Raw genomic sequence first — 17343 nt, 5'->3', positions numbered from 1 at the left:
CTATTTTACAGGAAAGTTTCATGTCTGATCGCCTGCTGTTCATTACAAAAGAGATTGTGTTACTTAAACATACAAAAAAACACACACAATCCGAATTAAGTACCAATTAAGTATATTTACACATGTTACGCCTTATTCAATATAAATGTAATTAAATATATGTATGTGTCTCTGATCCACAGAATACTTATTGGTTAAGAAAACTTGTTACTTTCGTTAATATCGACAAAATGTTTAAATTATGCACAGATATCTTATATCTAACTCATTATGAAGAAGCTATAAGCATCCAGAATATACATTCAAAACCATACAATTTTAGAACATTATTTAATAATAAGATAATGAAAATAATAAAAATAATAAAATAATAATAATAATAATAATAATAATAATAATAATAATAATAATAATAATAATCTACAGTAGAATATTCTAAGTATCCTTAAAAAAAAAAAATCCCTAAACGCATGAAAATGAATGTGAGTGGTATATATCTATTGTACTGGACAAAATACTAAACTCTGGAAAAAAAAATTAAAAAGAGCATACTGAAAATGATTATTGTTTGTTGTTCAATGTTATTATCTATTTTTCATTATGACAGGTACTAATGCAAATGTTTCCAAAGGGAACTTACATATCTGTAGAAAATCCCAAAATGTAATTTCGATGCTTTGCCGTGTCTCCAAATAAGAGTAAAGGAGATAATGCGAAGAAACCAGAGGCGTCCTTGCAAAGAAACCAGAAAGGGCTAAAAAGAAATGTCCACAAAATATCATAAAAAATGTTGAAAGACGACTTGGTTCCTTATTAGGCGAAGATACAATATTTATTCCTTGTCTCCTGGGATGAAGCTCTTCCATCTATTGTCCTCCCATTTCTCTGTGCTGATGCTTAATTTTCAAAACTTCTATATTACCAAGGGACCTACGACATCAGCCAAAGAAATACCCAGCAAGTACAAAATCTGAACCAGGGAGCTGCTTTTGTGCAGAGGGGAAATTTATTTCATCCAGGTTTCAGGGGCTCTGAGAGAGGAAATCTGATTTTTGGAGAATCTATTTGGGATTTAAGCGCATTTATTCGATAGCGCCTTAAACCGGGTTATTGGATCGCAAACATGTCAACCGCCTTCCCTGGATTGGTCCACGATGCGGAGGTATTTTATTTCACATTTATTTTTCACTCACAAAACCGTTATATTTAATGAAAATCTGTTCCAGGAAAAGACAGAAACATTCGTTATGACATCTGTCGCCGGGAATGGCACTCCTTACTTTGGCACAGTTGCCATAACGAAATGTTCATACTCCACAAAGAATAAAGTAGTTTCGGAAGGGGATGCACACAGGCATTGTGTATTATTATATTATTACTCAGGTAGTGGTGTTAAACGCCACTTGTTATGTTTTAAAGACCGATGAAGCTTCTCCGTGCAGCGGTAAGTCAATAAAAGAGGAAAGTGCAATTACAAATGTGTATTAATGGAAACCTCTATCTAAGCATCACTTACCTGCAACTCAATGGGCGCCAGTGTGGGTATTTTACCTTTGAGCTACAAAGTGAGGCAGAATCGCATGGTGTTTTAATGCACTTCAGATCCGTTGATAGACATGTACAATTTTCTGGAGGGCTTTTGGAGATGCTTTACGCACAACCTTCCAGGCTTTCAGAAACATGACACAGCCATCAGGTACTTTCTAAAGCGGACTTTGAATGGTGTTGGGAAGGCTGGCTTTCCAAGGAGTTCATTTTGTAGCATTTTTTTTTTTTTTTTACAGAGCAAACAGACTGCACCCTGGTAGCTGCAAGGTATGGTAAATGACACAGCTCATATTTTCCTGCTTTTTTTCTCTCTCTCCTTGCAGATACGTCACGATGGATCTAACAGCTACCGTTTGATGCAGCTCGGATGCCTGGAGTCTGTGGCCAACTCCACTGTCGCCTATTCCTCGTCGTCTCCACTAACTTACTCCACAACGGGGACCGAGTTTGCGTCCCCCTATTTCTCAACAAACCACCAGTACACCCCCCTGCATCACCAGTCGTTTCACTATGAGTTCCAGCACAGTCACCCGGCTGTGAACCCAGATGCGTACTCGCTCAATACTCTCCACCATTCCCAGCAATACTACCAGCAAATCCACCATGGGGAACCGGCCGACTTTATAAACCTCCATAACGCCCGGGCACTGAAGTCCTCCTGCCTAGATGAGCAGAGGAGGGAGCTGGGCTGCCTGGATGCCTACCGCCGGCACGACCTGTCTCTCATGAGCCATGGCTCCCAGTATGGCATGCACCCAGACCAGAGACTGCTGCCAGGATCCAGTTTGGGGCTGCCAGCGCCAGGATCCGACGACTTGCAGGTAAATCATCTCCTGTAGCCATTCATTTAAAACATGTTGAAACACCTCAGGACATCCGATTATCAAAGTGATTCCAATCAGTAAACATGATGTTTAAATGTCCTCACACTGGCCAAATGAATCCGGTAAACCAACTCCAAAATGCGTGGATTTAAAAGGGTAGGATTTGTTAATATGTTCACACGCACTGTCCAAATTGAACTGAAACCATATTATATATTGTTTGATTATTATTTTACATTCACATGCATGCATTTACTTTGATAATCATTTACTAAATGATTTACAATTTTAGATATCCGTACAAATAAATACATATGTGTGTGTGTGTGTGTGAAGTTAAAGGCATATTGTTATTATTATACATATTATACGTATTTGCAGTACTGCATTTGAACAAATTGAATTGAACAAAATATTAATTTTAGCAGGACTATTTATTTATTTATTTATTTATTTAAATTATTTCGTGTGGAGAAGGTTGCAATTCACTGCCCAAAAGTGAAAATGTTTCAGTTCCTTGGAGGGAGCGCGTCTGCTGCTCCCCTGTCTGTATTTCCCCCCTTCACCCATTGAATAGCGCACTTTTCTTCTCTTTTTTTCAAAAGAAGGGATTAGGGGATTGGGAAAGTCCGGACAAAAGGAAAATCCGTTGCAAAAGAGCACCGTAGTTTATCCAATTTTCGACTTAATGTCACTCAACTGGTTATTTATGCAATGTCATGCGACCACGGCGATGCTGCTTAACTAGGGCGTTGAAATAAAATACATTAAAACACAATACTATAATTTAGCACTTTTCAAGGTATTTGCGTTACGATTATTGTGATAAATATATGTATTATCATTACTCAGGTGCAAAATGTGCGCTTTCCCCCCCAAAAAAAAACCCCAACCTATTTGTAACGCTCCGTGCGCGAGTGTTTGTTGTACACACACACATATATAATATTGCTGTGAAAGTATATCAATGTCTAACGTATCGAAGGTCGATGGATGCAATAATATAATTAATGAAAACGAAATGCGTGGCCGAGACTCTTTTGAAATGCAACACATGTAAATATATCTTTCCCACAATAAGAGTGAAGTGAGATGAACAGATGCAGCAGGTTTATGGGCAGAGTCGCATCTCTGAGCCTCTAAACAGATTTTCATGCCTAACAAAGGGACCTGTCACACCTTTTCCCCTCACCGGTCTAATTTATGCCTGATCTCTGAGTTTTGTATATTGATTTTATAATCACTTTAGCTTCGGAAAAGAGGAAAAATAGACCCGGAGTTTGTTAAAAAGGCTTACAAGACCGCCTCAATGCGGGCTTATAAAACACAAGGAACCAGGGAAGTGAGAGTTTTTTCTTTTTCTTTTAATAGTTTTCAGTCTCCAGATTTAGCCCAAAGCTAAAGCTCGGCCTATGGGTGGATTAAGTCCCATAGACCCTGCGTTTCAGGAGGAATGACAGATTGGTGTGAATTACATTACTGATTAATAATAATAATAATAATAATAATAATAATAATAATAATAATAATAATAATAATAATAATAATACATGCAATTATTTTGACAAATCTAGGGGAAATACGGAGTGAAAATAATGTCAGTTTCGGTGTTTAATTTCAGGATAATTTCAAATTAAGCAATTATTGTCATTATTTCTTCATCTTATTACAACATGTTTAGTTATTTTCTAATACATTGTATTGTAGTCTTTTTGTTTATTCTCTGTGGATATTTACTTAAGTGTTTGCATGTTGTTTGTTGAACAAGGGATCCGTGGAGGCGCAATGTGGGTTAGTCTTGAACGGCCAAGGTGGAGTGATCCGAAGAGGTAAGGCTTTTGAATTAAAATACTTTATACAATAATTTTCTCTGACGTTTAAAGCATCATGAAAGCCAACATTTTGTAGTAGCCGTGCAGTAGTAAGGATGATACATTAATAATAATAATAATAATAATAATAATAATAATAATAATAATAATAATAATAATAATAATAATGTTATTATTATTTCAACTTAAAACTCACCCCCATCTCGAAACAAGCAAACAAAAAAATAAGCCTCACATACTTTATATAGGCCTATACGATTGAAATATAGGGTAAGAAATATGAGGTTATTTTACAAATACATACTTTTCACAATGTATCTTAGCTCCAAAATTATATATATACCCCGGAAATCACCTAGAACAATTTACAGCACAAAACGAAGGCCTCCATATTTGTACCAACATAAGCAGTTTGTAATTGTTTGAATTAAAAATGTTCCTTAAAATTTGGTAATTGGGAATAAAACTGTACAAACATGTATTATAAAATTATAAAAAGACAATAAATAAATGGATACTAATTTATGGCAGGGGCTCATATTTTCGCAATACTGTATTTCATTTATTCAAATAACTGGTGGCACCGGGGGTAGGGAGGGGGGTGGGGGTGGAGGCTGGATATCCAACACACCTCACACCAGCAATAGGAAATGGATTGGGCAGATTACACATTTGAAACAGAACAAAACACATAAATAAGAAGGCTCTAATTAAATTTAAAAAATGAAGAAATAATGTTGACCGGACTGACATTATTTAAATATGTATCAAACACGCGCATTCCGGAATAAATACATAAAATAAATACTATTATTGTTTTGATTATTGCTGTTGCTACTTCTGCCAATACTACTACAATAGTTATTATTATTATTAGTAATAGTAGTAGTAGTAGTAATAGCAGTCGTATTATGAGAATCACAGCTTCTAATATATTAAAACATACACCTTGTAATATATTATTAATCACTAATAATAATAATAATAATAATAATAATAATAATAATAAAACATTATTTCCGAATCATATTATGTATGATTCAGAAATATGACAAAACGCTTAATCTGCATTTTCGTCTTTATTAAAAGCAACGTGTTCTATGTTTTGAATACATGTCTTATTATAGAAATGCTTAAATGTATTTTAGTTAAAACAGTGGCATGTCTACGTATACAACAGTCTCTATCTGCCTCTCTCTCACACACGTTCTTAATCTCTCCTTATCTATCTCTCTATCTGTCTCCCTGTCTGTTTATCTGTCTGCCTGTCTCTTTCTCTTCCACACAGTCAATATATTATAAAGTTATATACACAGTTTTACCTTTGAAACACAAAGGGTATGTCTTGGGTTCTCCATTTTTAATCAACCCTGTCTAGGTGTTGTGCTTTCTCTCGGATGGATGCTGGGATCCCAGTGCTATCACTTCCAGTTAATGGTGTGCAGGATTTCGCCCGGAGCCCCACTATCCTCCCCATCACAACCAATAATCTTTGCTTTACCTAGTGCTCCTGTATCGATAGCTTCTCTAGCCTCGGGCAGCTGCTTTGATATGTTAATGTGTCTCAGTCCCAAATTCAGCAGAGATCATATTAATGTTGTTCATACAGGCTGCAGCTTTGCCTGCGTTGAATATTCAGATCCCCCTTTTCAAAAGAAATCACTCAAGAAACGAGGCTCCTATTTAGAGGAGTCTTCTGTGTTTTTAATCATTAGAAATCCCTCTTAGGTTTGAAGAATTTGATCAGACTTACTAGTAGCCTTTAATGTATTACCTTAAACTTATTATGAGCTGTGCTTTGTTTATTTATAGATGGGCAATTAAGTTTATATTAATTGTTTGGTGGTCTCATCTTAAAACATGTGCATAAAAAAGCAACGTTATGAAATTTGGCCCATGCCTTCCTTTCTTTCTTGCTTTCTTTCGTTTTTTAAATCTTCGTGGCAAACTCTTAAAAAAACACTTGATTCGCTTTGTGATCATGCAGCCTCGGTGCCCCAGGCAAACTTCAGCAGCTTAAATACGGCTATAGCCTCTGGGCCATGAAGAGAGGACCAGACTACCGGCAATAGCTCTTCTTCCATCGCCCTTGGCAACATAAAATACAAACTACTTTGAATCAAAACATTTTTGGGGAATTAATATGATCTGAACCGTGCATGCTTTAAGAGATCTTGGGTTTGTCAGATCGCTTAGAGGTGACTGACATGGCAAGGCAGCGGCATGAACGCATAGCCAGAAACATTGTCAGATCTTATTGGATTTAAATGCCTTCTTCTTTGGCTCAGCTTCCATTACACTCAAATTAAATAACACATTAACCTCCATTGTACTTTCTTATCCATTGCTTCATTTTCAGCCAGTCTCATTGCACTCTTATTGGGTTGGCTTCACATCAAGGTTATTACGCAGTCTGCATGACCTGTGAATGCAACTGACGCGCAATAAAGCGCTCTGTGGCTACCGTGCGAAGGGCGCTATACAAAATAAAAACTGACTGACTGATTGATTGATTGGTTTTCTTTCAGTGCTATCATTTTAATGTCATGCACCATCCAGTCTGTGGTGTTCATAGTGTCTCTCCTTTGCTTCAGGGGGAACCTGCGTGGTCAACCCTACGGACCTGTTCTGCTCTGTCCCCGGGCGGCTGTCGCTGCTGAGTTCAACCTCCAAATATAAAGTGACCATCGCCGAGGTGAAAAGGCGACTTTCCCCCCCTGAATGTCTCAATGCATCACTTCTGGGGGGTATACTGAGAAGGTAAGACATGCAAGAATAAACCCAATTTCACTGTAAGCGTCTTTATACACAGGGTTTTGCACGGACTTAAAATATGCTTTAGGTGCATATTGAAAAGCAAAGAAACGCTCACCAGATTGAAATTGTTATTATCATTTTAATTATTAATATTGTGTAGATTATTTAGATGTCATAAATTATATTTGCATATGGCTATAATACTTTTTAAATTAGTTTTACTTTTCGTTTTTCTTCAAGACAATATACATTTGCTTTGAACGCTTCCTGAACTATCTTCGGTACTAACTACATTAATACATGCAAAAGTATTACACAAATTAACAGAATAACGTATTGACATAATACTGCTCAAATTAAAAATATGAATTTATTATTATTATTATTCATTATTTTATTTTTATTTTTTAAAAGAGCAAAATCAAAAAATGGAGGTCGCTGCTTAAGAGAAAAACTCGACAGGCTGGGTTTGAATTTACCAGCTGGAAGAAGGAAAGCGGCAAATGTGACCTTGTTGACCTCTCTTGTAGAAGGTAATCGCCTCTACATTTATTTTATTTCATTTTATTGTATTTTATTTATTTATTCATAGGGGGATTTTATTAACAATGTTCTGTCAGTGTCACAATTAATTGTTGTTTATCATCTACAGTCACGTCAGGTTAACCCATATTGTAATTTATAAAGTGAAATACTAAAAACTCTGCATAGTATTAATTTAATTACCATCAAACTGATATCAATCACAACATAATGACATGTTACTAATTTATCAAGGCTAATCACGGAGTGGAAGTGCAGAATAAAGTAACATTTTTAATGCTTGTTGAAATGTACAGGCATTCTAAGGATAATGTAATGTAAGGAACCAGTAATTTATAATATATATATATATATATATATATATATATATATATAATTTATTTATTTATTTTTTAGGTGAAGCACTTCATTTGGCCAGGGACTTTGGCTACACCTGTGAAACAGAGTTTCCCACAAAAGCAGTGGGGGAACACCTGGCCAGGCAACACATCGAACAGAAGGAGCAGACAGCACGAAAGAAGATGATATTAGCAACCAAGTAGGCACATACTGATTTATTTTTTCAGCATTAATATAGATATGGTGAATTAATAGAATTATTTAGAATTTAACTATTATGTTTTGATGGCACACACATATTTAACTATTTAATTGTTATAGGTTTTCAGTACTTAACTTCCAACTACACCATTTTTTGCAATGCATGGAATGACTGAATAAATACATCAATGCCAACTATTAACTTTCTTTAAATTAACTTGAAATTTCAGACAGATTTGCAAGGAGTTCCAAGATTTATTAAGCCAGGACAGATCACCGCTTGGATCCTCAAGACCCACCCCCATCCTTGACCTAGACATACAGAGACATCTTACACACTTTAGGTAAGGCGATTACTCTCACCATACAATTCTGACCATCAAAATTATCAGATCAGCTGGAATTTATTCTGAAGGTAAAATCATTCTTAAATGCTTGGTTCATGCAAAACTTTACTATCCAACTGAAAAGAAAATAGACATACTACAATATTATTCCACATGGCACTATAAATATGGCAAGATAAAATACAGATATATATATATAGAGGAAGATAAAGTATAATGATTGTGTATCCATAATATCATGGTTGGGAAACTGAGGAATTTGTAAAATATAATTTAGTGATTGCAGATCACAGCCAACAGATACAAGAAACTGGCAGATTTAGAAAGGAAAAAGTCAGCTGCACAAAGTGGAAGACAACCGAAAGAGAAGACTGTCGGATTGACATGCATGTCCAAGACTCATTCTCCTAACCTTTGCCCAACTTTCTCATGATCTCAATGTCAAATACACCATCTCCATTTCAAAGGGCACAGAAAATACATATATTATAGATGATGTGATGGACTGAGTTGAAGCTTGAAAACCTTGGATGCTTGGATGCGGAAAATGCCAAAAATACCTAGAAAGGGCAGCAAAACAAAATAATTTCTCCAATGAGCAAAAGATAAGAGTGTTCTGACCACAGGAAATTATATCTGAAATTTTTAGTTCCATTAGGAAACAATGCGGGAAGAAAATTAAAATTGGCAGAAAGATAATCTGAATATTGTATGCTACCAGCAACATAGCATGCAGGTAGTAATGTTAAGGTTTGGTATTAATTTGCTCTTTTGCATAGGCAGGAGGTTTAGAAGTAAAAGGCAATTGTTCCATTTGTCAATATCGTATATCACACATTTATATTGAACACATTCTCATATAAGTCATCACTTTGTAATTGCTTTTTATTAGCTATTTTTCAGAAGAATATCCCAAATACCGTTATGTTGACTGTGCAGGTGTGTAGGTGCGTCCGTGTTTGTAGTAGTCTAGTGTGTGTGGCATGTGTGTGTTTGGATATGACACCTGTTGATTCTGAAATTGTGCATAACATTGGGAAGATGAGAGCAGGATGAGCTTGCAGTGAACTGACTGATGTGTGCACAAGCTCAGCAGTCTTGCTCTATGGCATTGCACCCCATACTTGGCACATTATCTGTGTGATGGAATACATGGACCACTGGAATTGCCCAAGGACCGCAGTTAACACAAGGCTCATGGGTGTCATTCCCAGTGAATGGCAGAATTCAGGGTTTTACTATTTTTAAATATGAGGTGTGATTCTGCAGGGTTTTTGGAAGTGACCTTGATTGCCTTTGGGTGTAAAATTAGATTTTACACCAAAGCAAATGTTCGGTGTTCACTGGGGAACGTTTGACGATTGCTCAGAAGGTCTCGGGCAGAAGGGTATTAATCTCAATGAGTTTGCAGAAAGTCCATCTAAAAGCAGATCAACCTCCCAGTTTGGACCACAGCATCCATTATGAAGTAGTCCATTGTGAACAAGAGATACAGATATTAAGAAAACAGTCCACACACACTCTTCTGTGTAGCTGGGAGACCAACTTCCAAAACAGAGTACTGAGAATGAGAGAATCTCACGCACACATACATACATTTCCTCTGCAAAAAATGTGGACATTTCAGTCATCAGACTTTTGCCAATCTCTAAAAAGAGATACAGGTGTTATTATGCCAGGACAAAGACACAAGAAAGACGCAGTCTGAATCTGAAAGGAGACCCGGGAGGCTAGCTTATTCCCAAGGGCAATGATCGGACTTTTGGGCTACATGACTATCTAGTCCATGAAAGAGTTCTGCAGAACAGGCGATATAAAAACAAGAGACAGAATGACTCCTATGTCGATTGAGACGGCAGTTTAGGGTCTGATGAAACAAACGTATGAGCTTTTCGGACATGCATACCAGCAGCATATTTGTGAAAGAGCGGGGAATGCTCACACTGAGACGATCACCATTCTGCCTGTACAGCATGGAAGTGGACCGGTTTTGCTTAGGGGATGTTTTGCATCCTCGGGTTCTGGTGCCCTTGTTAGAATTGAGAGACAGATGGATTCCGAAGTATGCCAGGATATTTTAGCCCAGAAAATATCATGAAGCTCCAGTTTGGTCTCTAAGGAAATTTCCAGCAGCACAGCGATCTGAAGCATATATCCAAGTCTATATCAAAGTAGTTGAAGGACTATAAAAATTCCTATTTTCGATATGCTGTTATTATCGCTAGACCTCACATCTAATGTAACATTTGTTCTGCAAACCAAGTCCACAAAACCTGATGGAGGTACAGAAGCTCCAGTGCCATAGAAAGGTTATCCCGGCAAAGGCTTAGATCAACAACATTGTCATAATTGTGAATAAATGTGAACATTGTGGAGTTAGATATACTAAAAGTGAATACAATGTAAAGCTTTTCTATATCTATATCTACATATTTTGCATGTTCTACATACAATATTGATAGCTTTCTTTCACATTCTGTATATCATATACCTAACCTCTTTTTACCATAAATGTATTTATTTTGTTTGTTTGTGCAAGCTAATATATATTTTTTTCTTTTCAGCTTAATAACACATGGATTTGGTACGCCAGCTATCTGTGCTGCTCTCAGCACCTTTCAAACTGTTTTAAGTGAAATGTTAAACTACCTAGAGAAACACTCTACAAACAAAAATGGCGGCACACCGGACTCCAATCAGCTTAATTCAAACCAGGATAAAACACCCTTGCGGAAAACATCAGAAACACAGTCTAAAGATGGGAAGATTGAAAAGACAGAATAAACTATGCCTGATTGGTTAGAAGAGCTTTTCTGCTGCTGAAGATTTTATAGTTTTGGGACCGTGGACCAAATTCTATAAGAAGACTGTAAATATGTAATGTTGTAAAGATTCCACTTTTTCTTTCTGTTGATTATACTGTATGCTGTGCTTGTGATATTTGTTTGTACACAATACACAATAATCCTTTCAAGTACCTGAATGTCTGTGAGAAGTGGTTCTCCTATGAAGGTAACTTTTCAATTGCATTATAAAACAGGATCGCTGCTCTCAAACTGACTAGCACTTCCACTTAACGGTTATAATACGACACTGATCTGAGTGAAGGTAATATCAACTATGCTTTTTTATTTTGAGAGGTTAAAATGTAATATATTAAATATATTATAATATTAAGCTTAAAATCCTGATAGAAACATTTTCCTTTTCATATTATTATTAGTATTTTCTACTGTAATTTATGGTTTGGGGCTAAGTTAGTGTTTTATGCCATCTGCAACACACTTACTATGTGTTGTGCAGAGAACTATCAGTTATCATTTGGTGCCTTATTTGGCTTAATATTGGAACCAGATTTGTTTGATTCCTCCATTAAGCCACTGCATGATAAACCACTTCCTGTGCTGTACAATTTTAGCCAACCAAATTACAAGGCAATACAAACATTCAGATTGCCCTTTTATGGTAAAAAATGTTGTACCCATTCATTTATATGGATTATAAACAATCTATACATGTGTTTTTTGTTGTTCTACATGAGTCAAAGAACATACATACACATAATGGATATTATAATACACTTTTGTCATATTTGTTTCTATCAATCAATAACAACATGCACATTGACAGGTGTATTATACTTTTGTTTGTAATAATGTTGATATTTTTTTATAATGATTTAACTAAAGTGCTCTAACCAGTATCCCTTATTAGAAATTATAATCTATAAACATGTTGTTAATTATGTTATTACTAGAGTAATATTATAGATAATAAGGGTATTATAATGCATATGATATCAAATATTAATAAGGTGGTATAACAAAAATAACAAAAGTGTATTTTAATACTATTATGATTTATTATATTCTTTACTATCAAGTAAAGTATTTAATGATTGTTTATAATCAATTAGAATTCAAATACATATACAAACATTTTTGGTTATGTGTAGACAAATTTAAAATACAAAGAATAAACACAATTGGGCAAAAAATATGCACGCTGAAAAGGTTGGTAAGCAAAGGGTGATATTGTTTTTCTTAGTTTTAATTTGTATTGACAGGGAAATATAAATTGAAGGTTAGCTAATCAGAAAATAAATACATACATTTGTAATATCTTACCTGGTATTGATTCTTTTTGTAAAACATACATATTTGAAATTTTAATTTGCTTCATACTCTCAGTTTTGCTAGATTAAAAATGTATGGCTTTTGAGCTAATGTTGGTCAGTTGGTCAGCCGGTATTCTCCTTGTAAAGACAATATTGAGAGAACTCACAACAAGAAAAATGTGGTCTTTGAGAAAAAGAACAGGAAAAAAATAACTCCCCGTTACAATGCGTGATCTCGTATCACATATGTGCTTTATATTTAACACACTGAAAATAAACAGCCTGGCAGGGTTCAGATGAAGGAGTTTTGCATCAAAAAGTGAATATAACAGTTCAACATTGTATAAAATGTAAAATTAAAAACTGTTCTACATGGTATGAAGTAGGCCTATTGTCTTTTATTACGCTGCCTTGAAAAAACTTTTCCAGGAGCCTGAAAATGCTGTTTTGTTCTTCAGAAAAAAGAAAAACAGGACAAATCACTCAATTTAATCTTGTCTTATTTAGTCACAATGATCTCAAATTATACAATAAAGAATTCCCTACAAATTTCATGGCACCACTAGAGCCCACGGACATCTATAATAATTGTAAATTAAAATTAATCTACACCTGAAGCCACAAAATTACGAAAGTTAGCTATCTGACATGGATCCCTTATTAATGCATATATACACACATATTACATATATGTTAATATATATATATGGGATTCAGAAGCGACAATTCCTCTAAAATTGATACGATTCTCAAATTAAGATCCACAGGGGCACTGTTCTTCCTGTAAGCTTGTCTTTTTGGGCCACAGTGACCTATCATACTAAAAGGGTCAAGCAGAGAACAGGTATTGGGAAGATCACCTCTTCTCCAATATCATTTGTTTCATTCTTGAATGTCTTGTTACAGTTGTATAAAAGACCTTACCTCCTTATTTGGCCATTAAATGAAATGAAAATGTGTCCCATTATTATAGTTAAGGCACGTGTTTTTAGCTAAAGGTAAAACAATTCATTTTTACTGAAATCATTAGTTTAAGACTTTTTCATTGACAATGTCCCTGCATTTTATTCACAAAAGCCTCAATCCTCAAGCTCAGTATGAAAATATGGGTTTGAAGATTTGCACATCTACACCTCATCCAAAGGAGGTGACTAGAAAATAATTAAGATAAATATAAATACATATAAATACAGCACACCAAAGTTGAAGGTAAACACTGATTCTGGACATTCAGCTGTTGGTAGAAATAGGTAAAACTGCTGAAATAGTGTGTAAATATATCGGGCAGGAATAAGCCCGGTTTCATCAAAGAAGTTCCACTTCGCAAAAACACAAATGAAATGTTAGTGGTACAAATGTATACGTTTCCAGACACTTTCCTTAACAGGTGAAACTGACTTTTAAGAGGAACACATTTGATGTCACATTTCATAGACTTAAATTCAATATATATATATATATATATATATATATATATATATATATATATATATATATATATTGTTAGTATTTTGTTTGGTTGTGTTCAGAATGCTCTACAAATATAGCAACAGTGATCTGTAGAGGTTTTCAGACTGCAGACACTTGGAGCCTAGAGCCTTTTCCCAGTCTTTGAGGTACCACTGAATCATCATTGAACCAACTGGACAATGTTCTACAAGACTGATTGAGGAGTATATGGATAGTATCATTGTAATAAATAATAAGGTCCAATGTTACCCTCTAAGTTGACTGTTGTGAGCAGTAATGTGTATGAAAAATCATAATTTGAACATCTTAAATATATCTTTAAATAAAACAGGCTGTGGGCTTTCATTCTGCCAGAACCATTTTAGTTCACTTCCAATTAAACTCCGACTGCATGCTAAGTACAGCTTTAAGGAGCTGAATGAGGACAGCTGAGGAAATGTTTATCAGCTGTTTGCCACCACTTATACCCGTTAATAAAGACAACATTCCTGCAGATTTCAGGATTGCCACACGGAGATAAATATAGCAAACAATGTAAAGCTTTCTGTAGCTGGGAATGAGCCTCTCAGCCTATCATGAAAAATATGTGCATCGATATTTTGTACATTGTTGAATGTTAAAGAAAAAATAGTATTGCTTAGCAGACCCTAAATTAATTATAATGGTACCTCGTGCAATCAATACCTGCAGTATAAATTATAGAGAGCTGGTCTGTATATATCCCAGTTGTCTTTATTTGTAAAGCCCACTCTGTGACTCTGCAGGTTCTCAGGGTGGCTACAGTAGTGCTGCAGCTCTTAAACCCAAACCTTGATCTATATATTCTGCATAATTATTAGGAATGCTCCTCAATAACCAGGCCTAGCTCGATTTCTATAGCGGTTAGTGCCTACTCAGTAATAAATCTAGTAATTACCTTTCCTACAAATGTCAGTCAGGTGTTCACTATTCTCACTGTACCTCTGCTGCCCTTTTCAAGGTCACTCATTACTCACTGATGTTATGAGTTATGTAATCACTGGCCATGTTAATCTTCTTCCTCACAACAAAGCCTCTGGAGGGAAATATTGCAATGGAATAGGACATCTCGGCCCTGTAATTATCTAATTGATCTTTGTCGGGTTCAGTTTTACGAATGGCACAAACCAAAGCTCTTCAAAATAATACACTGGAAGGACAAAGGGTCTCATATACTCTACATAATGAGAGTAACTGGCAGCAGCTAAACCACCCTGACCCCAAAAACTGGATAAAGCTGGGTCTAATATGTGTTTGGAGGGCAGAAATCATGATTCTGCTGGACCAATGAGATGCCCTCCTCTGGAGCAGCAAATTCAAACCCAATCCTGAGTTTGTTGATCATTAAGCCTGCATTGTAGGCGATTCTGACTACTTATGGTCATTAAACAATCCATCTGTCCAGACGTGTATGATTTATCACCCCAGCACCCTGGCACAAGTCCAGCTCTGACTTTCTCAGTCTGCTCTAATTTAATTTCCTTCTCAAGTTTAATTGGCTATGTAATTCCTTCTTACCCTATATGCTGTTGGGGGAAATAACTGGTGCAAAATGGCTGCTGTAGCCCACACTGCAAGCAGCTCCTCGTGGTCGAGCACATGTGCCTTTTGGATGAGTGCAAAACATGAATGCAAGATATGAAGAGGAAGAGAATAATGATGATGAAGATTATTATCAGTAGTGGAAGTCACGGTAGTAGTACAAATGGAAGTAATATAAGTTGCATCTGTGGAGGAAATAACTGTACCTCAGTAGGTTATAGAGATACTTATAAAGTTTATCCTCATTATATATAGGTAGTACTGTGTAAGTAAACAGAAATGTGAGAATCACTGATAAGCTCACGTATATGTCCCCGGGTGGATCACCCAGTTTTGTGGGGGAAATTAATGTTGTATTGAAGACTGCACTCATTACAATATTATATCTGTTGAAAATGACATGCAAACCAGCCTGGTTATGGTTTCTCAGTCCCATGGGTTCACATACACACCATGTTTACTGTAAAGTCAGAAATGGACATAATGCTTACTTTCAACTGACATAAAAGTCATACTCTTATAAACGCTATTCCCTTGGACGCAATTATTTACTAGGGCAAATTATACTAAACAAAAAAATAACAGGCTACTATTGGAACCTATTTTCTCTACGAAAAGTGACAGCAGTGCAGCTGAGCTACATTATTCAATGCAATGATGTATATGATTATGAGCAAATATGACATTCAGTCACGTTTCCAATCAGTCTCCCCTAGAAATGCATGCGAGATAAACATTTCCTGAAGAAGTGTATGGACTTTTCTGTGAGTATTTAAGACACTCTCTGGTTTTCTACCAAAAACTGACAAATGCTGTTGTCTTGACTCCAATATCACAATAAGGAAAGTTACCGGTGCTGGATTTTGCTCGCCTCAATCGTCAGGCGCTGTCATTGCGGAGGCCTTGGCCCGGCTGCTCCGTTGCGGCAGCAGCTCCGTCGCCACCTGCTGCCCTTCGTCGGTTACTGTCGACCTGTTTTCTTCAGGGACAGCTGCTAAAGTAACAAACTGCTGCCTCTAGCACCACATTGTCGGCTTTCATTGCGTTTCAGGCATTTTCAAAGCCGATTGAAAAATACGTTTACAATAAAGTCTCGAAGTTTCTGTCTTCACGCACAGTGACGCAGCGCCATCGACGCACGGCTGTACACGTCATCACTAGGCGACCGCTCGCCGGGGGGTTGGAACGCGGTATTTCAGGAAATATGTTTTTTTTCAGCCAGCAAATACGTATATTGTGCTTTACTTTATTATTTTGTTGTTCTTTTTTATGTCAGTTTAGACCGGGAAACTCTGGGGGGCACTGAATCTAACCTGGGGAGTCAAGGCCCGCATCGTGCCTGCAGTCATTAATTACAAACAATTAGGTGATTTTTACAACAGCGCTTTCAGTTGGACACGATCTGGATGTCGACTTTCTGCTCCCTGTCAAGGGGGTGACAGCACAAGACACCGGGAAGCACCATCACGACACCGCACTCATGAGCCAAACACTGGGTACAGCGAGCTCTGATGAAAGGTTTGTCTGTAGCTCCAAAAAACACTTCAGATATCGTATGGTTTCATAGTCAGGGTGTTTAAATACAAATGAGATCATGCACTCGGAGGCAATTTTTCAGTTTGTGATACATTTGAAAAAGGTCACATATATATAGGTCACAGATATATACACTCACCTAAAGGATTATTAGGAACACCATACTAATACTGTGTTTGACCCCCTTTCGCCTTCAGAACTGCCTTAATTCTACGTGGCATTGATTCAACAAGGTGCTGAAAGCATTCTTTAGAAATGTTGGCCCATAG

At 36.4% G+C, this 17343-nt stretch overlaps 1 protein-coding gene across 1 annotated transcript; it reads left to right on the top strand.

The window, feature by feature from the left end:
- Positions 1-1801: 1801 nt before the first annotated feature.
- Positions 1802-11368, top strand: tfap2d (transcription factor AP-2 delta (activating enhancer binding protein 2 delta)). Its single transcript, XM_066706711.1, has 7 exons — positions 1802-2369; positions 4141-4201; positions 6799-6964; positions 7376-7494; positions 7901-8042; positions 8275-8388; positions 10956-11368. The coding sequence occupies exons 1-7, from the start codon at positions 1818-1820 to the stop codon at positions 11173-11175; spliced, it is 1374 nt and encodes a 457-aa protein (XP_066562808.1). The 5' UTR covers positions 1802-1817; the 3' UTR covers positions 11176-11368.
- The last annotated feature ends 5975 nt before the right edge of the window (positions 11369-17343 follow it).

This window comes from Amia ocellicauda, chromosome 1, assembly GCF_036373705.1.
Source record: "Amia ocellicauda isolate fAmiCal2 chromosome 1, fAmiCal2.hap1, whole genome shotgun sequence".
In the NCBI taxonomy this organism is placed as follows: domain Eukaryota; kingdom Metazoa; phylum Chordata; class Actinopteri; order Amiiformes; family Amiidae; genus Amia; species Amia ocellicauda.
Note: the sequence above shows the minus strand (reverse complement) of the source record. Positions and strands in the feature narration are given on the sequence as shown.

Bases quoted from the DNA above. Each gene is read 5' to 3' on its own strand.
- tfap2d (XM_066706711.1), top strand. From the start codon at position 1,818: ATGGTAAATGACACAGCTCATATTTTCCTGCTTTTTTTCTCTCTCTCC. The intron at 2,370-4,140 runs GTAAATCATCTC...TTGTTGAACAAG, and splicing joins CAGGATCCGACGACTTGCAG to GGATCCGTGGAGGCGCAATG. The intron at 6,965-7,375 runs GTAAGACATGCA...ATTTTTTAAAAG, and splicing joins CTGGGGGGTATACTGAGAAG to AGCAAAATCAAAAAATGGAG.